We start from the raw sequence: 16,205 nt of genomic DNA, 5'->3' as shown, positions 1-16,205 counted from the left end.
CTCCGGCGGACGGAGGTCTTCTCCTCCGGTCCAGGTCTGGCTGGAGGTCCGGGTGTCCTGCGGAGCCCGGAAGACGGCCTGCTCTGGAAGCTTCCACACCGCCATCAATGATTGACAGCGTATTGATCGTGGTGTTGTGGGCTGAAGGCCTCTGTTTGGACAGGAGCTCCGTCCTCGTTGGGGGAGGTTCTTCTCAGCACCATTTCATTTCTGCTCCCTCAAAACGTGTTCCGGGGGTCTCTCTGTCCACCGGGAGGACCCGTGATCTCCGAGAAAGAAGCAGAAGCTAGACCTCCGTTCGGTTTCCAACCTCTGAAGTCCTTATATGTGGAGACATGAAGCCCCTGGCGTGTTTACTGACATTTGGACTGGTCGCAGGTAGGAGGACCTTCTTGTCTCATTTCACCGCCGCCGGGGTTTAGAGTCGGGGGTTCCGGGATTTAATCACCTCCGGGTTCTGGACTTTGGTCTGGAACCTGAGGTGAAGGTGCTTCCACCTCCTGGAGACACGGAGCCCCTGCTTGGGACCCAAAGCTCGGGCAGTGTGTGGAGGTCCGAAGGTTAGATGGCTGCTGCCCAAATGTTGCAGCTGAAGGTCTGGACTCACACACACACACACACACACACACACACACACACATGTCGTCCTGTCTGTGTCTGTGTGTCGTGCACAAACAGCAGGCCTCCGTAGCCCTTTGAATGACTTCCAGCGCTCGGAGGGCCGTGAGCTGGTGCCCACCTCCTGGAACTCTGCTCGGGTCCTGCTGCTCCCAGGACTCACCCTGGACGACTGCGCCACCCGCTGCTCCGTGACCCTGGACTGCAGGTACCACACACACACACACACACACACACACGCACACACACACACACACACATAGCTTCACTCCCAGGTCTTCACTATGGAGATGCTACCTGGATCTTCTGGACCTCTGGAATCAGGATTCAGGAGTTGTCAGTCAGGTGGCGTGATCCTCATGAGATCCTAGATCTCCACGCTCCTCAACCACTTTATCAGACCAGGTTTAATCTCTTGCTGTCTGGACTGAAGGAGATGAAGGAAGCTCCGCAACAATCCCTCCTCATCCCAAAGATCTGGTGACAGAGGAGGCCGGCTGATCGGCAGAACCCTAACCTTTTCAGATGACTTTGGCTCCCTGCTGTCGGTAGATGCCACATCCTGATCCTGGTTTTCAGCAGAGGTGTTCCCAGCACCAGAGCGGATGTACTTCTTACCTCAGAGAAGAGCAGGAGCTCCCTCAGACTGTGCTGACTCCATCCTCCTGAAGGTTGTTTGGAGGTTCTGCCTGACCGCTTGGTGCTCGCTCATGTCTCCAAAAACAATGCAAAGCACAAGAGACCTCCTGAAGTCAGAAGGTCACTGAACGTGTTGCTCCTAGAAGATCTGGCTGACATGGAGAAGACACTTCTGTCAGCGGAGGCAGGGTTCCGTGCTCCTGGATTAAACCAGACCAGCAGTCCAAACCTTCTGTCGCAGCCGGTTGTCACGTCTCCGTCCACATCTCCAATCCTGACGTCAGATCATCTACTCACTGCAGGGCCTTCAACTTCGAGACTCGACCGACGGTCACTTGCAAACACCTGCCCTGGGTGGGCGACGGCAGCAACGCCGAGGTGAAGAGGAACGTGAACTGTGACCTCTACGAGAAGAAAGGTAACCGCCTCCGCCGAGCGCCCGGCGACCTCCTTCGGCAGAGCCGTCGTCTGATCGGTTGTTTTGGTGACAAAGTCTACGTCAGGAAGTGCATCGTGGGAATCGGAGAGGACTACCGGGGGAAGGTCTTCACCACCAAAAGTGGACTCACCTGCCAGCAGTGGTGGTCCAAGTTCCCCCACGACCACAGGTGAGCAACTAGACCCTTTGGCTTCTTCTTCTCCTCCAGGCCTCTCTCCCTTCAGGGCTCACCTCAGCCAATCACCTGCCTCCATCTAACCCAGTTCTGTTACAGGTGGACCCCAACAGCCACCAACGGCCTGGAGCTGAACTTCTGCAGGAACCCGGACGGGGACCTGATTGGCCCATGGTGTTACACCACTGACCCAGAGCGCCGCTACGAGAGCTGTAACATCCCCCAGTGCAGAGATGGTACGGTCCACCCGCCTCTGAGGAGGCTCTCCTACCGTTCTTCTGGTCCAGTTCCACAAGGTGGAATAAACAGGATCTTAAACAAATCCAGACCTCCTGAGAACAGGTTAGAAACCTGACAAACCTCCAGCTGGTCCAGGAGGTCATGGTGATGAAAGAGGAGATGCCCAGCTGGTCACCAACTCCAGCCACCACAATGATGACGATGCTATTATGATCCATGAAACCTTGAACTTTTCCTAAGTGTGTGTGTGTGTGTGTTTGTGTGCTGCCTGTAGAGGTGTGTATCACCTGTAACGGGGAGGACTACCGAGGCCAGGTGGACCACACTGTGAGCGGCAGGGAGTGCCAGAGATGGGACCAGCAGTTCCCTCACCAGCACATCTACCAGCCAGAGAAGTACTCACCCCTCCTCCACTGGAGATCCAGAACGTCACGTATCTTAGTGTGGGCTGTCTGTGGGGACCAGATATGTAGACCAAATCAAGTACATAGAAATCTTGAGGAGGTTACCTGAAGGTCTGGAGGAACCAGGCGAAGTCAAGGAAAGGGTCAGACTTAGCATCCTCTAATCTCTGGGACGAGGAGATGATCCGCCACCGTGAGACGTCTCTCTCGGGCGACGTTGTAGGTTTTCGAGCCAGAAGAAGCCGGCCTCCCATGGCCTTCAGTTCAGGTTGTTTTCAAACACCTGCTCGGATACAAGGGTCCACACTGGGCAGCAATGTTCTCGCTGCTGATTGAAGGTGAGCTGGGAATGTGTTGAGTCATGTTGTGGAACCGCTGTTCCCGCAGGTATCCAGATAAGAGTCTAGATGACAACTACTGCCGGAACCCGGACGCCTCCCCGGTGCCCTGGTGCTACACCACCGACCCCGAGGTGGAGAGGGAAAGCTGCGACATCAAGAAGTGCAGTAAGACCTCTGGTTCCTACCTCAAAGATCTTCGACCCAGTTTAGAAGAAATGTGGTTCCAGGTGGAGATGACAAGGTCTCCCCTGACTCCTTTGTGAAGATCTCAAAGGAGACCTCGTCGCCTCCACCCGGACCAGAAACCGGTCGATCGGCCCCTCTAACGGCTCCGTATCTCCTCAGCGGAGGTCCGGGTGGAGAAGCGCCAGCGCTCCAGCTTCACCACCAACTGTTTCCGCGGGCGTGGGGAGGACTACCGCGGCAAAGTCAACGAGACCACGTCAGGGATCCGCTGCCAGCGCTGGGAGGACCAGTACCCACATGAACATCCCTTCTATCCAAACACCTATGAGTGCAAGTGAGTGACCAGGAGGTGTAGGAGGGCCACGTTGATGTGGAGGTCCTCCATTGTCTCCTGCCCTGGATGTTCAGGGTCAGACCTTAGCAGGATGTCCTGCAGCTTCTGCCGGCGCCGGACTGACCGGCTTATCCACGGTCAGAAAACCGATACCGGTGTTTTGCACTAGACCTGAACTGGAGGTCGAACCCGTTCGGATGTCCTTCGTCATTATTGCGTCAGGAGAAGGACCTTCTCAGCATCATCTGCGCGCATCCAAAAGGGGCCCACAGAGCTTTTCGCCAAGTTATTGTTCAAGTTATTGGCAGTAGGTAGCCAGTCACCCGGCCGTTACCCAAGTCCGTGACTGAGTGACTCCCTGCTCCACAGGGGTCTGGAAGAGAACTACTGCCGCAACCCGGACGGCTCGGAGGCCCCCTGGTGCTTCACCTCGCTGCCGGAGATGAGGACGGCGCTCTGCCTTCAGATCAAACGCTGCGCTGACGACATCGAGGCCGAAGGTACGACTTAACTGGACTTACTGAGCCCGCTCTGTATGTGGGACCTTCTGAGACGGTTCCTGTTGGACTGCAGACCAGGAACCTTTCCAGACTGGGAACTGGAACTGATTTTCTCTGTGTTTTCTCTGCGACTTCCGCGATCAGAGGTCTGTTGGCTCTGCCCTCTGACGGTTCTGGACGGGTTTGGCAACTCCCCCCTGTGTGTTCAGTGATTTAACGGCTGACGTAACAGTCCTTCACCAGAACAAACCGACGGTCCGCAATAAATCCGCTTCAACTCCGAAGCCGGTCTGTGGACCTTCAGCCGGGCCTCCGATCATCTCCGGCTCTTCTCTCTCCTCTCCCGGTCAGACTGCTACCACGAAAATGGGCGAAACTACCGAGGGACGGTTCGGAAGACCCGCAAAGGCATCACCTGCCAGAAGTGGAACGTGAACACGCCTCACCGGACCAAGTAGGCGTCCGTACTTCCCCCATCGGAGCAGGGATTCCTGAGCTACTTACCCTTCATCCGAGTGTGACCCTCCCTCCAGAAGGAGTTGTTGTCTCCTCAGAAGGTTTAAGATATCAGTGTTTTCCAGAATCAACCCGAGGACGCACCCCGAGGCCAACCTGACGGAAAACTACTGCCGCAACCCCGACGGAGACCAGCACGGACCCTGGTGCTACACCACCGACCCCAAGACCGAGTTCGACTACTGCGCCATCAAACAGTGCGGTATGGAAGTCCTCCTGCAGAACCTGCCCCAGAGGGTCCTTCAACATCTAACCCTTTCCTTCGTCCCGACAGCCGGAGAGAAGGTTTCCATCTCTGAACCAGTCGGTAAGAGTCCGAGCTGAGGTGGAGGACTCCCCCCCCCCCAACCCCCCCCCCCCCCCCCCCCCCCCCCATTTAAAAATCGGTTGTTTCCGTGGAAACAGAGAAGGTGGAGTTCAGTGAGTGCGGGAGGAGAGAGGACCGCTTCCAGAGGACCATGATGAGAATTGTGAACGGGGTACCTGGGAACTCTCCGTGGACCGTCAGCCTCCGAGACAGGTAGACCCCGAGACCTCGGCTGGAGCTCTGGAGCCGAGAAAGGGCTGCGCCTGTAACATCTCGACCCCCTGCAGGAAAGGAAACCACTTCTGCGGGGGGGCCCTGGTCAACCCCAGATGGGTGATCAGCACCAAGCAGTGTTTCTCCTCCTGGTAAACACCCCTCTCATCTTTGGGGCTCCAAACCCCTGTTCCTGGTCCAGAAATCTGGAGACCTCATGGAGGGAAGGGAGGTTCTTGTGCCTGACCTCCTGTCCACCCCTACCTGCAGTTATGTGGACCTTCCCGGGTACTCGGCCATGATGGGAACCTTGTTTCGAGATCCCCAGGAAGACGAGCCCGGCGTCCAAACCATCGCCCTCACCAAGATTGTCTGCGGACCCTCGGAGTCCCAGCTGGTCATGCTTCAGCTGGAACAGTGAGTGCTTTCTCTGGTCCTCAGAGGAATGCAGAACCTTCCCCTCCTCCTCTGACGCCCCCTTCTTCTCCCCGAAGTCCCGCCCAGTTTAACGAGAGGGTCTCCCAGATCTGCCTACCCCCCGAGCGCTACATCGTGTCGGAGGGCACCGTCTGCGAGATCGCAGGCTGGGGGGAGACCAAAGGTAAGTAGATGGGTGGGGTTCTTGTCGAGGCCTCCTCAGGACCTTCACCCCGGTGGGGCTTCCCCGAGCACTCCTCTGAGCCTTCTCTTAAGAAGGTTGGGGTTCCTCTCCGGGCCACCTCAGAACCTCCTCTGATCCCCACAATCTTAAGTCTTCCCTGAACAGCCGGTGGCTCATTTAGATGAAAAATAAATAAATGTAAACTTCCAAATAAACGGGTTTACATTTGAAGCATTTAGATAAAAATAAGTACATCTCAAATATTTGAATAATTCAATCCTGAAGAATAAGATCTCCCCATTTTATTAAATTTCTAATGGACTAGGTATAGAGTTGTGTGTGTGTGTGTGTGTGTCGTCCTGCAGGCACAGGAGATGAGACGGTTCTCAACGTGGCCCAGATCCACGTCCTCAGCAACAAGGACTGCAACAAGTACTTCCGAGGTCGTGTCCGTGAGAACGAGATGTGCACCAGTTCCTTCCAGGGCGGCGTCGGGGCCTGCGAGGTACGAGACACCGGGAGTGTGGACCTCACCTCCTCATCCTTTCCTCCTGCAGCCGAGTAGAAGCGCGTTGTCTGTTTGTTTTGGTCCGCTGAAGATGCGTCCGGTGTTGCGTGCTCCTCTGACTCGGTCCTCCTCCCGCAGAGGGACTACGGCGGCCCGCTGGCCTGTCAGAACGGGGACTGTTGGGTCCTGGAGGGCGTGATCATCCCCATGAGGCGCTGCGGCCACGCCGGCCAGCCCAACATCTTCATCAGGGTCTCCGTCTACGTGGACTGGATCAAGAAGGTCATGGAGATGGCCTAGAGGTCCAACCCCTGGCGCTCTCCTATCCGTGCGCCGCCTCTCAGGAGGTGGCGGGTGAACGTGTCCTTCAGAAACAGCTTCTCACTCTTTAATTGCCGCTGTCAGATTAACTCTTCAGATGCCGCTTCAAGGCGGAGCTTCTCAGCTCCGTCATGAGCTCCCTTCATCGTCCGACTGGATCTGAAGACGGAGGGAAGCCGCCAGAGCCCCCCCAACTCTAAAGACACGCCCGTCCTCCTCCACACACACCTGTGTGCGCCGCTTTTCCGACAGGAGGACCTCAGGAACTCCGTCCCGATGAGCTGGTGGACTTCAGCCTGAGCAGACCTTAGTCTCAGCCCCTGGCTCATTCCTCCTGTCTGAGAAGCCATGACAGAAACAGACCTGAGACCTTTTGAAAGTCCTCACTTTGGGTTCCCGTCATATTCGGACTGAATAAACACCTCCTATTCCTCTGGAGCTCCTCCAACTGTAGAAGAACCATTTCAATGCATTGTTCCTCAGAGTAGCTCCTCAGAGTGGCTCTTCCTCTGCCCCGAGGAGACGCCACTCTGAGGAGGAGCAGCAGCTTCTCCTCAGGATGTTGACCTCTTGAATTTGTCTGGTTCTGAAGTGGGAGGAGACCCCGGGGGGAGGGGGGGGTTGGAGTGTGTGCGCAAGCGTGCATGCATGTGTGTTTGTGTGTGTGTGTGTGTGTGTGCATGCAGTCTCGGTCCGGCCGTGAACTTTCTCTGTTGGTCTGCTGGGAACTTTTCCCTCGGGCCCAACCAGAAGGGCGTCACCACGGCTGGTTCCAACTAATGCTCCGGGTCGGCTACATAGACCAGGTCCCCTGAGAACTTTTGAAAGCTCTTTCCTGTTCTTAAACATCATGAAAGAACGAAGGAAGAATGTTCATGTGTCTCGCACCTCCGGCGTGTCACGTGGTCTTTGAGCAGCATCACCAGGGGGTTCTTGGAAAGGCTCACACACCGAAGTCTTGGTCGTGCTTCCCTGGTGTTTGTAAGAAACAGTTTGTGAATGGACGTGTGGATCCGGCAGAAGGTCCCTCAGCTGCCGAGGGAATTCAGGAAAACACTGTGAATGACTGCAGTCCGTGGGTTCTGGAAAGACCTACTCGCTCCACCTGGACTCTGTTCACGCCTCGCAGGTGAAGCTCCGCTCCGTCGGCCGACCTGCTGCCAGGAGGCATCAGCCCTTCCACGGGAAGGTGTGTGTTGATGTTGGATTGCCCTCCGGACCACCTCTGGCAGGAGCAGGTCCCCCTTGATCCGTCGCCCTGAACCTTCTGTGACCTGGAGGCGACCAGGCTGATGGACACCCTTCTCCTCCGAAGAGCTGTAAGTCTGCTCCTACCTGAAGGGCCAAACTTGCATCTGCAAACCTGCAAACTTGCACGTCAGAATCCTCCAGCAGTCTGAGGTCTTCTCTGGGAGGTTGGTCATGAACCCTGGTCAGAAAGCCGGGGTTGGTGTTTGAAGGTGTGTCCTCAGATGAAGCTCAAAAGAAGACACCTGTCAACGTGGTTTACATAGTTTTAATGTTGAAGACGGAGGAACGGACGGAGGGAAAGGTGGTCCAGTGTCGAAGCTATAGTCGGGACAGCGGGAGAGACCGACCCTCCTCCTCGGCCGTGGAGCAAGATGCTGAAGGTCTGCGGACGTCTTCACAGCACCGACGTCAGGTGGCTTCAGAAGTGCATCAGATCATCTCCAAGTGGAACCGCTGCAGGACGGAATGTGACACCTCCCTCCTGCCTGCTATCATGCATGCAAACTAACCTCCTTCGTGAACTGAAGACCTCAGGCAGGGTCTCACTGATGGAGAAGTTCTCAGCTGCAGCACCAAAATAGTCCATTTTCCCTTTCTCCCTTCCCAAGCGACAGATCCCGGCGGGGCCGATGGCACCGGTGACTGGCTCACGGAGCTCCGTTAAGCGTTGAGAGCTTTGGCCACGTCCGTGAAGACCAGGCGGCTGGGCCTCTGCGTCGCCCCCTGGGATGCTGTCAGGGTCTGCAGGGGAGAAGAACACATTGTCAGACGGATCCTGATGGCGAAGCTCACGGATCACAAGGCGAATCTCCAAGACATTCTCCACTGCCGTTTCAAAGTGCTAGACAAGGTCAGAAATGTGCAGCTCAGAGGACCAATCCCAGATATCCAAATCTGAGGCTCAGACAGTCCGAGGCCAGCTCCAGATCATGTGACGGCCAAACATTGCCGTCGCCAGGTGGCACCTGGAGAACTGTCTGCTGGACACGTTTGTTTGAGGTGCGTCGGTTCAGGAGCTTCACACTCACAGAATTTACTGGTTCAACCCTGTGTCGTTGATTTCAGGGTCATCTGGTCTTCTCTGGTCAGGGACACGAAGGGTGATTGAACTGGACAGTGAAATGGTAGACTTGCAGGAACCTCAGAAGAAGTTCTGGTGTTGGGGACGTTCTCAAAGGTCAAGGTGTCTATCGTGCAAACGGCTTCCTGCCGCGGCTGCTCTCTTGATGCCATGGTCTCATTAACGTCCACAGCCTCGTTCGTTCAAGAACTTCCAGCTGCACTTGCAAACCGTCAGGTAAGCTGAGTGTGTCTGATTCTTCTGGCGTCTGGTGGACTGAACCTTGAAGAAGGTTGGTCTGTTTGTGTGAACGGACTCAGGACTGAAGTCCTAGTGAATGGAGGAATGAAGGATTCGAGCTGCAACTTGTGCAAGAGACTACCTGTTAAAGCTGCAGTAAAAGTCAGAAGTCCCTTGGGGACTCTGTAGAAGTCGTGATGATTTAGATTTGGTCCGTTCCCACCCCCACCCGCCCAACCCTGGACGGTCCGATTTCATTGGTTTGGACCCGGATTAGATGGTGTGGAGGCATCACACTGAGGGAGCAGAAGGGGTGCGAAAGGAAGGGCAGACAAACACCACCTCCTGCCGGGTACGAGCGATATGCTCCGGGTCCACGCACACCAAGGGACAAGGTTTGGAGCCGTGACAATGGCTGACACCAAAAAAGAGGGAGGGGAGGTTGAGAAAACACCGGAGATACTTTACCGTGTTTGGGTTGGAGCACTAGGCCTTTGTCCAAACTTCAGGGGGAGAAAACAGAATCCGTTACGGGAGAAATGGAACACGGTGTTCTGGTGTTCTGCCCAGAGGCTTCCTCCTCACCTTGGCGTTGGGACCCGCGAGGCTGCCTTCCCGCCCGTGGTCCAGGAGCTCCTGCTCCAGCAAGTCGTCCTGCTCTTCGGCGGGATCGAAGTTGTACATGGGCATGAGTTGGTGCCTCAGCTTCTCCAACCTGCGAGACCGGAGGATCGTGAAGGGTTCTTCACGGCTGCTCTGTTCAGACCAGGAAAATCTAAGCCGAAGGCCCACTTACCGCTTCCGTTTCCTAATGTAGAGCATCTGGGATGTTGGGGGGGGGGGGAGACAGATCGGGAGATTTTACACAGCAGAGTCAATGACCTTCAGCGGACATGCTTTTCAAAAGCCTCATCGAAAACTCGCCGTCACCCAGGCGGTGCTGTGAGGAGCTCGCCCGTGTAGACACAACACATCTCACCGGCTAACATGCAACGTTCAGACAGAATGAGAAGGTTCCTTACTAAAGCCACTGCCAAGCCAATGACGGTGATGATGCCGAAGGGCACCAGCACCATCCCCAGCCCCGAGCCCTCCAGCACTGCCTCCGGGGGCGCCGTGCCGTTGAAGCCGGTCTCATTTGTGGTGACAGCTACGGTGGTCAGGGTTGTCCTGGAGGTGATGTTGTCTCTGGAGGCGGTGGAGAGGAGGGGGCCAGGAGGGGTTGTGGGGAGGAAGACGGCCGTGGTCTCCACTGCGGGTACGCTCATTCTCGGCTGTGACGGTGCTTTCGGGGGGAGGGGGGGGTTGTGGTCGACGGCGGCGCTGGCTCTAGCACGTCTCGCTGGCAACCTTGTCCAGGCGGGCGCCCTCGGGCAGGTCTGGGGTCTGCTGAGGCGGTGCTGAACCTTCACCCATGTGATCTGCAAAGGGGACAGTTACCCTGATTTTAAAAGATGCGACAATAGGTGATTGATAAGACCCGATCAGAGGCCGCAGTCCAGATTGTTCTGTAGGATTCTGTAATCTGTCACCTATACCAGATAAACTATCCTGCAGAACCTGCTCTAGCCTGTCCATGCTCACAGAGCGGTCCAGGTTCCTGCGGCCCCTGAAGGTCTCCTTTCTGCACTACAGTTTGAAGGTCTTCAAGAGATGAAAAATAGAACCGGAACCAGAACGGCTGCTCCGGCTGACCGTCCTCTTTAGAGTAATGCAGGAAGTTAACATCAAAATGAAGGAAACATTATTGAGACACGTGTATATCACGTACTCATGACTTTGCTAGCACCTCAATGCTAGCCCCTGATGTCAACACCAGAGCGTAGCATAGCATATACGACAAACGCCTAACGCTAACCTAACGCTTAGTTTAAGTCAAAACTGTGAGAACGTGCACGGTGGTGTCAGGACAGAAAAGGCAAAGAGGTCCTCACCAGCGCCGGCTGGATGTCACCACGGCTGAAGGTGCTGTTCTGAACGGGTTGTGGGTAGAAGAGGCTCAGGAGGAAGGTGGCGTGAGAACGTCAAAAAGAAACAAAAGAATTCTAACCGCTCAAACTGCAGTGTGTGCACCCAGCAAGAGTGTTTTGATGTCAAAATCAGGTCCCACAAAAACACGCTGCACCAGAAGAGTTGTGGTCTGTGAACCACCCACACAAACATACACACACACACACACACACACACACACCCCAGCGAGGACGGGGTGCTCATCATCTTCTTCCTCTCCTTCCTCTGCAGATCAGAAACATGTGCAGGCTGTTGTTCTTCCCAAAGGCTGGTTGTGGACGGAGAGCTGAGGAACCGCTGCTCTCCGGGGTTCCTCCTGAAAACCAGCTAAGGGGTTCAAACCCTTGCTGGGGTCTAGTCTACCATCCCTGCGCTTCACAGGAGGTCTTTGTTTGGAGAACCTCACGACACAGTGCTTGTTATTTTTAGTGAAGATGAGCTGAGGGTCAGCAGTGAACAGCTGATCTTCTAATCCTGCCAACGTGACCTGGCGCTACCCGCCGGTCTGCACAGATCAGGGACGTTACGTACCTGGAGATCTGGTGAGCTTGGGTTCAGAGGTGAGCCTCCGGCTGCAGGGGGAAAGACCTCACTGGAAGAGGCAACATTTCTTCCACCGCCTGCCCTTCCTCCTCCTCTTCCTCCTCCTCCTCCTCCTCCTCCTCCTCCTCAGTGCAGACTCAGCCTCGGCCCCTCACGTTGGAAAAGCAGCCATCTTTCTGACGATCCACGCCAAAGTGTCCGTGTCTCCGCAGCCTGCAGGAGATCCCTCCGATCACCGAGCCTCCCCCGGATCTGCCCCCGTTTCTGGCCTTTCAGGAATGTCACCCAGGCGCCTCTGCTCCGGGGATGCTGAAAACAGCAAGCCGCGCAGCAAGCCCCTCCCCCCTCGCCCTGCCATTGGTCCGCTGCTGTCAGGGCAAGGCACGCCATTGGCTCCCCCGGCTGTCTGTTTAGCTTTGCGGGGATGAGGATGGGATTTAATGGCTCTGCGCAGCAGATGCTGCCGGGCCGAGGAGGACGACTGCATCCGGGTAGGGGGGTTAACTCTTTCATTTCTGACGGTCTGCTGTTCGTAACGCACTGAATTAACCTCTTTGAACAGTTTAAAGTGAACATACACAACATGAGAGTGAAAATGTTTTATTGGAAGACACGTAGGCTGGTGTTTGGAAGTGCTCTTGAACCCAAACGCAGACATGTCGACTAGTGGAGGCCAGTCGAATCCGCGGTCCTTCAGCTCATTTTAAACAAGTCTCCGGTCATCATGGACACAAACTCTGGAAAAAAGATTAAATCAACACTTAAACTGTAATTGTAACAATTGGAATAGCGATAAGAGGTAGTGTGAGAGAGGAGGATTCAGGGAATAGGGCTAGATGGAGAAGGTTGATTCGCTGTGGACACCCCTGAAGGGAAAAGCCCAAAGGAAAAGAAGAAGAATCCCAAAAGGAAATCTTTGCTTATGAGTCCAACTAAAATTCAGTCTCGATGTCTCTATCCGGGTGTCTCCAGCCCAGTACCTTCGTAGTCTATGGTTCCGTCTCCATCTTTGTCGGCCTCCTTCATCATCTGCTCTGCCTCGGTCTCGCTCAGCGGCTCCCCGGCGTTCATCAGGACGTATCTGCCAGGAGGAAACACGAGCGTCATCACACGATTGTCGGTTCTCAGAGGCTCTCCTGAACGACCCTCAGAAGAGCTGGTCTTACTTCAGTGTGTTCCAGTCTATGAAGCCCTTGGCTTCTTTATCGAAGACCCTGAAAGCTGCCCGCAGTTCTGCGTCCTGGTTCTTGGTTCTCTGGTGGTGCAACGCCATGAGATCCAGGAAGCTTCCACAGGTGAACAGTCCTCTGCCTGAAATTTCACACGAGTGACAGCGGTAATGAGAATGTCATCCTGCAGCTCTGCATTGAGGTTCTTCCATTAGATGATTGGTGGAAAGAGGATAAGGCCAAACCAAAAGGGATGAACTAAAGTCCTGCAAAGCAGGAGATCCAGCAACGGCATCTGGTTTCTCTCCATAAACTAGTTACTCTCATATCACCTCCAAGAGGAGATCAGCAGACCGCCTGAATGGATCATAAATAGTGCTGGTTCACCCTCTCCTGCCCCTTTACTTCCAGGCATCTCCAAACACCTAGTCGTGAATCAAGAGGAAACACCACCACCTAGTGGTTCTGCTGGAGAGGAGGACTTTGAGTTCAACTCCAGACTCAACGGGACACCCAAGGCTCCTCCAAAATCCTCAGGATCCTCGGTCGAAGGAGCAGGTTTTGACTGCGGCAAGGCCTTTCTAAAGAAACCCCATCGGGTGTCCCTTTTCCAGAAGAGCAACACAAAGAGTATCTTCTGACCAGGTCCTTCCAGAGCCACTAGGATTCACCAAGTTAAGGTGAAATTCTCTCTCCTGGATCTCACCAGGTTCAGCTCAGGGCCGACAGATCGTGTTTGACTGTGTGATCTCAGGTGGCCCCTGAGGAAGGGTTCACCCAGAGAAGATCGTCCTGCCTGGGGTCACGGGTTCAACACTTGATAGTTACCATCTTTGTCCACCTCCTTGGCCATCTGCAGGAGCTCCCTCTTCGTGGGGTTGATTCCTATCAGGCTCATCAGCCTCTCCAGCTCCTTCGTCTTCACGTCTCCATTTCCCTCTTCATCGAACATCTCAAACACTCCCTTGTACTCCTTGATCTGCTCCTGTGTCAGTTTACTGCTCTGTAGAAGAGAAGTATTCACAGTACCTCCGGTCCCAATGAAGGTCGGGCAATCCAGCACCAGTACTCACCATGATCTCTGGAGCTGCAAACCTGTTCGGAGAAGCTGCTGGAAACACTGAGGGCAGAGGGGGTGTTGGCCTCCCCGCCGGCAAGACTCGGTCCCCTGAGTGCAGAGCCTCGCATTCACCGCCTTCTATGGCTCTTTGAGCTCGGGCTTTGGCAAAACCCACCAGGGAGACTCCGGTCTTGGCAAAAATTTGCAGGAGAGCAACCAGAGGCCCTGTGGCAGGTAGGACACCTCAGATGAGTTGAAAAGAGACGTGAGATTTCTATGGTGAAGATATAAACCATGTGTGCAAAGAAGCCTGATGTTTATGTGACCTCTGGTTTGCGTCCCCCTTGTGAGAACCACCATCAGCTGTGTGGAATTGGGGCAGGTGTTGGCAGCCCTGGTGGCTCCGAGGGAAGCACGCCACCAAATAAGGGAGAAGCTATTTCCAACTTCACCACAGCGGCGTTCACAATGTTACCTTGCGGGCCAAGAAGGGGACCATGTAGCTCCTGGACTCGCCGGATATTCATCACAATGTGATTTTGTCCAAGTCAGGGTTTACACTAGAACCAGATTTCCCTGCTTATTCCCACCCATTGAGGTCTGATCTGGACCTCGTCCACACGGCGTCTGGTTTCAGTGATCAGGTCTAGAAGGTCAATGACAGTGGAGAGGCTGGTCCTCGTTCAACATCCAACTGGATCATCTAAAGAGAAGGTAGATTCAAAGAAGGAAGACAAGGATCCGACGTGTTGTGTCCAACTGGCCGCCCATCTTCCGGATGGTTAAAGAGAGAAAGAACACAGGACATCCTTTCATGGAAATGATGTTTCTCTCTGGGAGATCCAGCAGAAGTATAGATGACACTGGTGATGTCGTTCAATCCAGAACCAAATCCAGCACTTTGGAGTTTTATTCAAATGGATGAGATTTCTTCTTCTTTTTTGACCTGATCCAGAACGGACGTCCTCATTCAGATGTAAGCGACGTGGACTCAGGAGCCGGTCAGGCACAACCCTGATTTACAATCATGAGTTCTGAAGAAACAGAAATGATGTAAAATTGGAAAATGATTACCCTGGTGGAGGGTTTGTGTCTCAGTGATGCAGAAGCTCAGTGGTCTGGAGTTTTATGCCCTTGGTAGGAATACCCAAGGCAAAACGGTCCTGAGTGAGGTACCGTACAAGGTGCGGTTCAGAGGATCCCTTTGGACGAACGACGAGGGGCCTCTTGAGCGGGGCTCCCACCTCTAGCTTGTATGCTGAGGTTTGACCAGGTGGACAAAAGGGTCAAACCCCCCCCCCCCCCCAGCTTTGGGTGGGAGGGCAGGTTTACAGCAGCTGGTGGCCCTGTTGGACTCCGACAGCGCCACCTTTTGTCACCCATTCTGTTCAGAACCAGAAGTTCTAGGCACAGCCGGGGAGTTTAGGGGACCCGTTTTGGAGTGGGGGTTCAGAAGTTGGATCAGTGCAGCGTCAGCTGGGACGGTCACCTGCTGTGAGGAGGGACCCAAAGAACCAGATCACAGATACAGGACAGGAAACCAAAATGAGTTTCCTCCCTGAGAAGGAAATCGCCTCATGATTCCTCCAGAAACGGAGGACCAAGTGGCTGGATAGGGAAGGTGATGAGAGCTCTGTATAAGTGTATAAGTTTACCATTTAACCATATTTCAAATGGAGCTTGACTTCAGGCCCAATCAGGACCTTACCACTGGAGGATCAGATTGATTGTTTTTTTGTTTTTTTTTAATATGAAAATTCATTGACTTTTTTCTCCAGAGGGGCTTATGAGGACAATTGATGACAGCAGCTCTAGAAGACCAGCTCAATGTTAGATTACTTCAGAAAAGTGTGATTTTCTTCATCCAAACCACCCATTGAAGCCCATCAGCCGGTGTGTCCTCTGAGAGATCATGGTTGAAAGGACTCGTCGGGACACGACGAGACCTCAGGGGAGCCGGAGTCTTCTTTCTCGTCATCGCTGTGGATGAAGAAACTGTGAGGCAAGAACTGGAAATCTGTGGTCTCTATTGTGACTACAGGATATGCACATAAAACACCAAAACATACAGACATGCCATGTAGTCTCCGCTCAGCTTTGGAAATTTTTTTGCATTTTGTGTCCATGTTTTGTCTGAGTTCCCTACCAGTGACAACTGCAACCTGTTCTCATGCCCATGTCTCCTGTTCTGATTATACAGTCAACTACTGGGAGAAGAAACCTTCTCAAGTGTCCTCTCTGCAGAATTCAGGGGAAACTGGACCTTCAAGCTGTCGGCGTGACCGAGGAACCATAATCTGAAGTCCCATTCACCCGAGCACATCGTGGTGATGTTCCTGTGCCACAGCCAGAACATGCCTCCCTTATTTTCATGAAGATACCTGACAGCATTCTCAACTGCATGTCATTATTTAGCAAACTGTAGGTTTTGCTTGATAAGAGTACGGATTGTAGTTTAAGGGGAAAGAAAGAAGAAGTGGAAGAACTTTTGGCAAACTGCAAGTTTAACTTTAAGTACTTGACAAAGTAC

At 54.1% G+C, this 16,205-nt stretch overlaps 3 protein-coding genes across 4 annotated transcripts; 1 reads left to right on the top strand and 2 right to left on the bottom strand.

Moving 5' to 3' along the window:
* Positions 1 to 128: 128 nt before the first annotated feature.
* mst1 (macrophage stimulating 1) lies at positions 129 to 6,790 on the top strand. Its single transcript, XM_086149555.1, has 18 exons — positions 129 to 378; positions 679 to 826; positions 1,560 to 1,675; positions 1,751 to 1,865; positions 1,971 to 2,107; positions 2,386 to 2,506; positions 2,903 to 3,021; positions 3,202 to 3,376; positions 3,746 to 3,876; positions 4,228 to 4,330; positions 4,458 to 4,594; positions 4,667 to 4,699; positions 4,798 to 4,912; positions 4,987 to 5,064; positions 5,183 to 5,329; positions 5,407 to 5,513; positions 5,879 to 6,018; positions 6,160 to 6,790. Exons 1-18 carry the CDS (start codon positions 336 to 338, stop codon positions 6,319 to 6,321), a joined length of 2,127 nt encoding a protein of 708 aa, XP_086005681.1. The 5' UTR covers positions 129 to 335; the 3' UTR covers positions 6,322 to 6,790.
* Positions 6,791 to 7,843: 1,053 nt separating this feature from the next.
* Positions 7,844 to 11,814, bottom strand: c7h3orf18 (chromosome 7 C3orf18 homolog). 2 transcript variants are annotated; one of them, XM_086149558.1, is made up of 6 exons: positions 11,435 to 11,794; positions 9,916 to 10,314; positions 9,690 to 9,715; positions 9,479 to 9,608; positions 9,362 to 9,396; positions 8,196 to 8,334 (listed from the first exon to the last, which is right to left on the bottom strand). In XM_086149558.1, the coding sequence occupies exons 2-6, from the start codon at positions 10,159 to 10,161 to the stop codon at positions 8,328 to 8,330; spliced, it is 444 nt and encodes a 147-aa protein (XP_086005684.1). In that variant the 5' UTR covers positions 10,162 to 10,314; positions 11,435 to 11,794; the 3' UTR covers positions 8,196 to 8,327. The 2 variants fall into 2 exon arrangements, with proteins under 2 accessions (XP_086005683.1, XP_086005684.1); XM_086149557.1 differs by lacking the exon at positions 9,362 to 9,396 and having other exon boundaries at positions 7,844 to 8,334; positions 11,435 to 11,814.
* A 238-nt stretch (positions 11,815 to 12,052) lies between these two features.
* On the bottom strand, positions 12,053 to 14,010 carry LOC147232608 (calmodulin-like protein 6). Its single transcript, XM_086148812.1, has 5 exons — positions 13,689 to 14,010; positions 13,444 to 13,618; positions 12,613 to 12,757; positions 12,427 to 12,527; positions 12,053 to 12,183 (listed from the first exon to the last, which is right to left on the bottom strand). The coding sequence occupies exons 1-5, from the start codon at positions 13,689 to 13,691 to the stop codon at positions 12,140 to 12,142; spliced, it is 468 nt and encodes a 155-aa protein (XP_086004938.1). The 5' UTR covers positions 13,692 to 14,010; the 3' UTR covers positions 12,053 to 12,139.
* Positions 14,011 to 16,205: the final 2,195 nt, after the last annotated feature.

Source organism: Fistularia commersonii, chromosome 7 (genome assembly GCF_037954325.1).
Source record: "Fistularia commersonii isolate RoL2024-O1a breed Wild chromosome 7, RoL_Fcom_v1.0, whole genome shotgun sequence".
Taxonomy (NCBI): domain Eukaryota; kingdom Metazoa; phylum Chordata; class Actinopteri; order Syngnathiformes; family Fistulariidae; genus Fistularia; species Fistularia commersonii.
This window is presented reverse-complemented; position numbering and strand designations above follow the sequence as displayed.

Coding starts and splice junctions, on each gene's coding strand:
- mst1 (XM_086149555.1), top strand. CDS start 336: ATGAAGCCCCTGGCGTGTTTACTGACATTTGGACTGGTCGCAG. Junction 827..1,559: donor TCCGTGACCCTGGACTGCAG/GTACCACACACA, acceptor TACTCACTGCAG/GGCCTTCAACTTCGAGACTC. Junction 2,108..2,385: donor CATCCCCCAGTGCAGAGATG/GTACGGTCCACC, acceptor TGCTGCCTGTAG/AGGTGTGTATCACCTGTAAC.
- c7h3orf18 (XM_086149557.1), bottom strand. CDS start 10,161: ATGAGCGTACCCGCAGTGGAGACCACGGCCGTCTTCCTCCCCACAACC. Junction 9,609..9,689: donor TACATTAGGAAACGGAAGCG/GTAAGTGGGCCT, acceptor CCGGTCTCGCAG/GTTGGAGAAGCTGAGGCACC. Junction 8,335..9,478: donor TCGCGGGTCCCAACGCCAAG/GTGAGGAGGAAG, acceptor TCTCCCCTGCAG/ACCCTGACAGCATCCCAGGG.
- LOC147232608 (XM_086148812.1), bottom strand. Junction 12,528..12,612: donor ATAGACTGGAACACACTGAA/GTAAGACCAGCT, acceptor TCCTCCTGGCAG/ATACGTCCTGATGAACGCCG. Junction 12,184..12,426: donor CGGAACCATAGACTACGAAG/GTACTGGGCTGG, acceptor TCTTTTTTCCAG/AGTTTGTGTCCATGATGACC.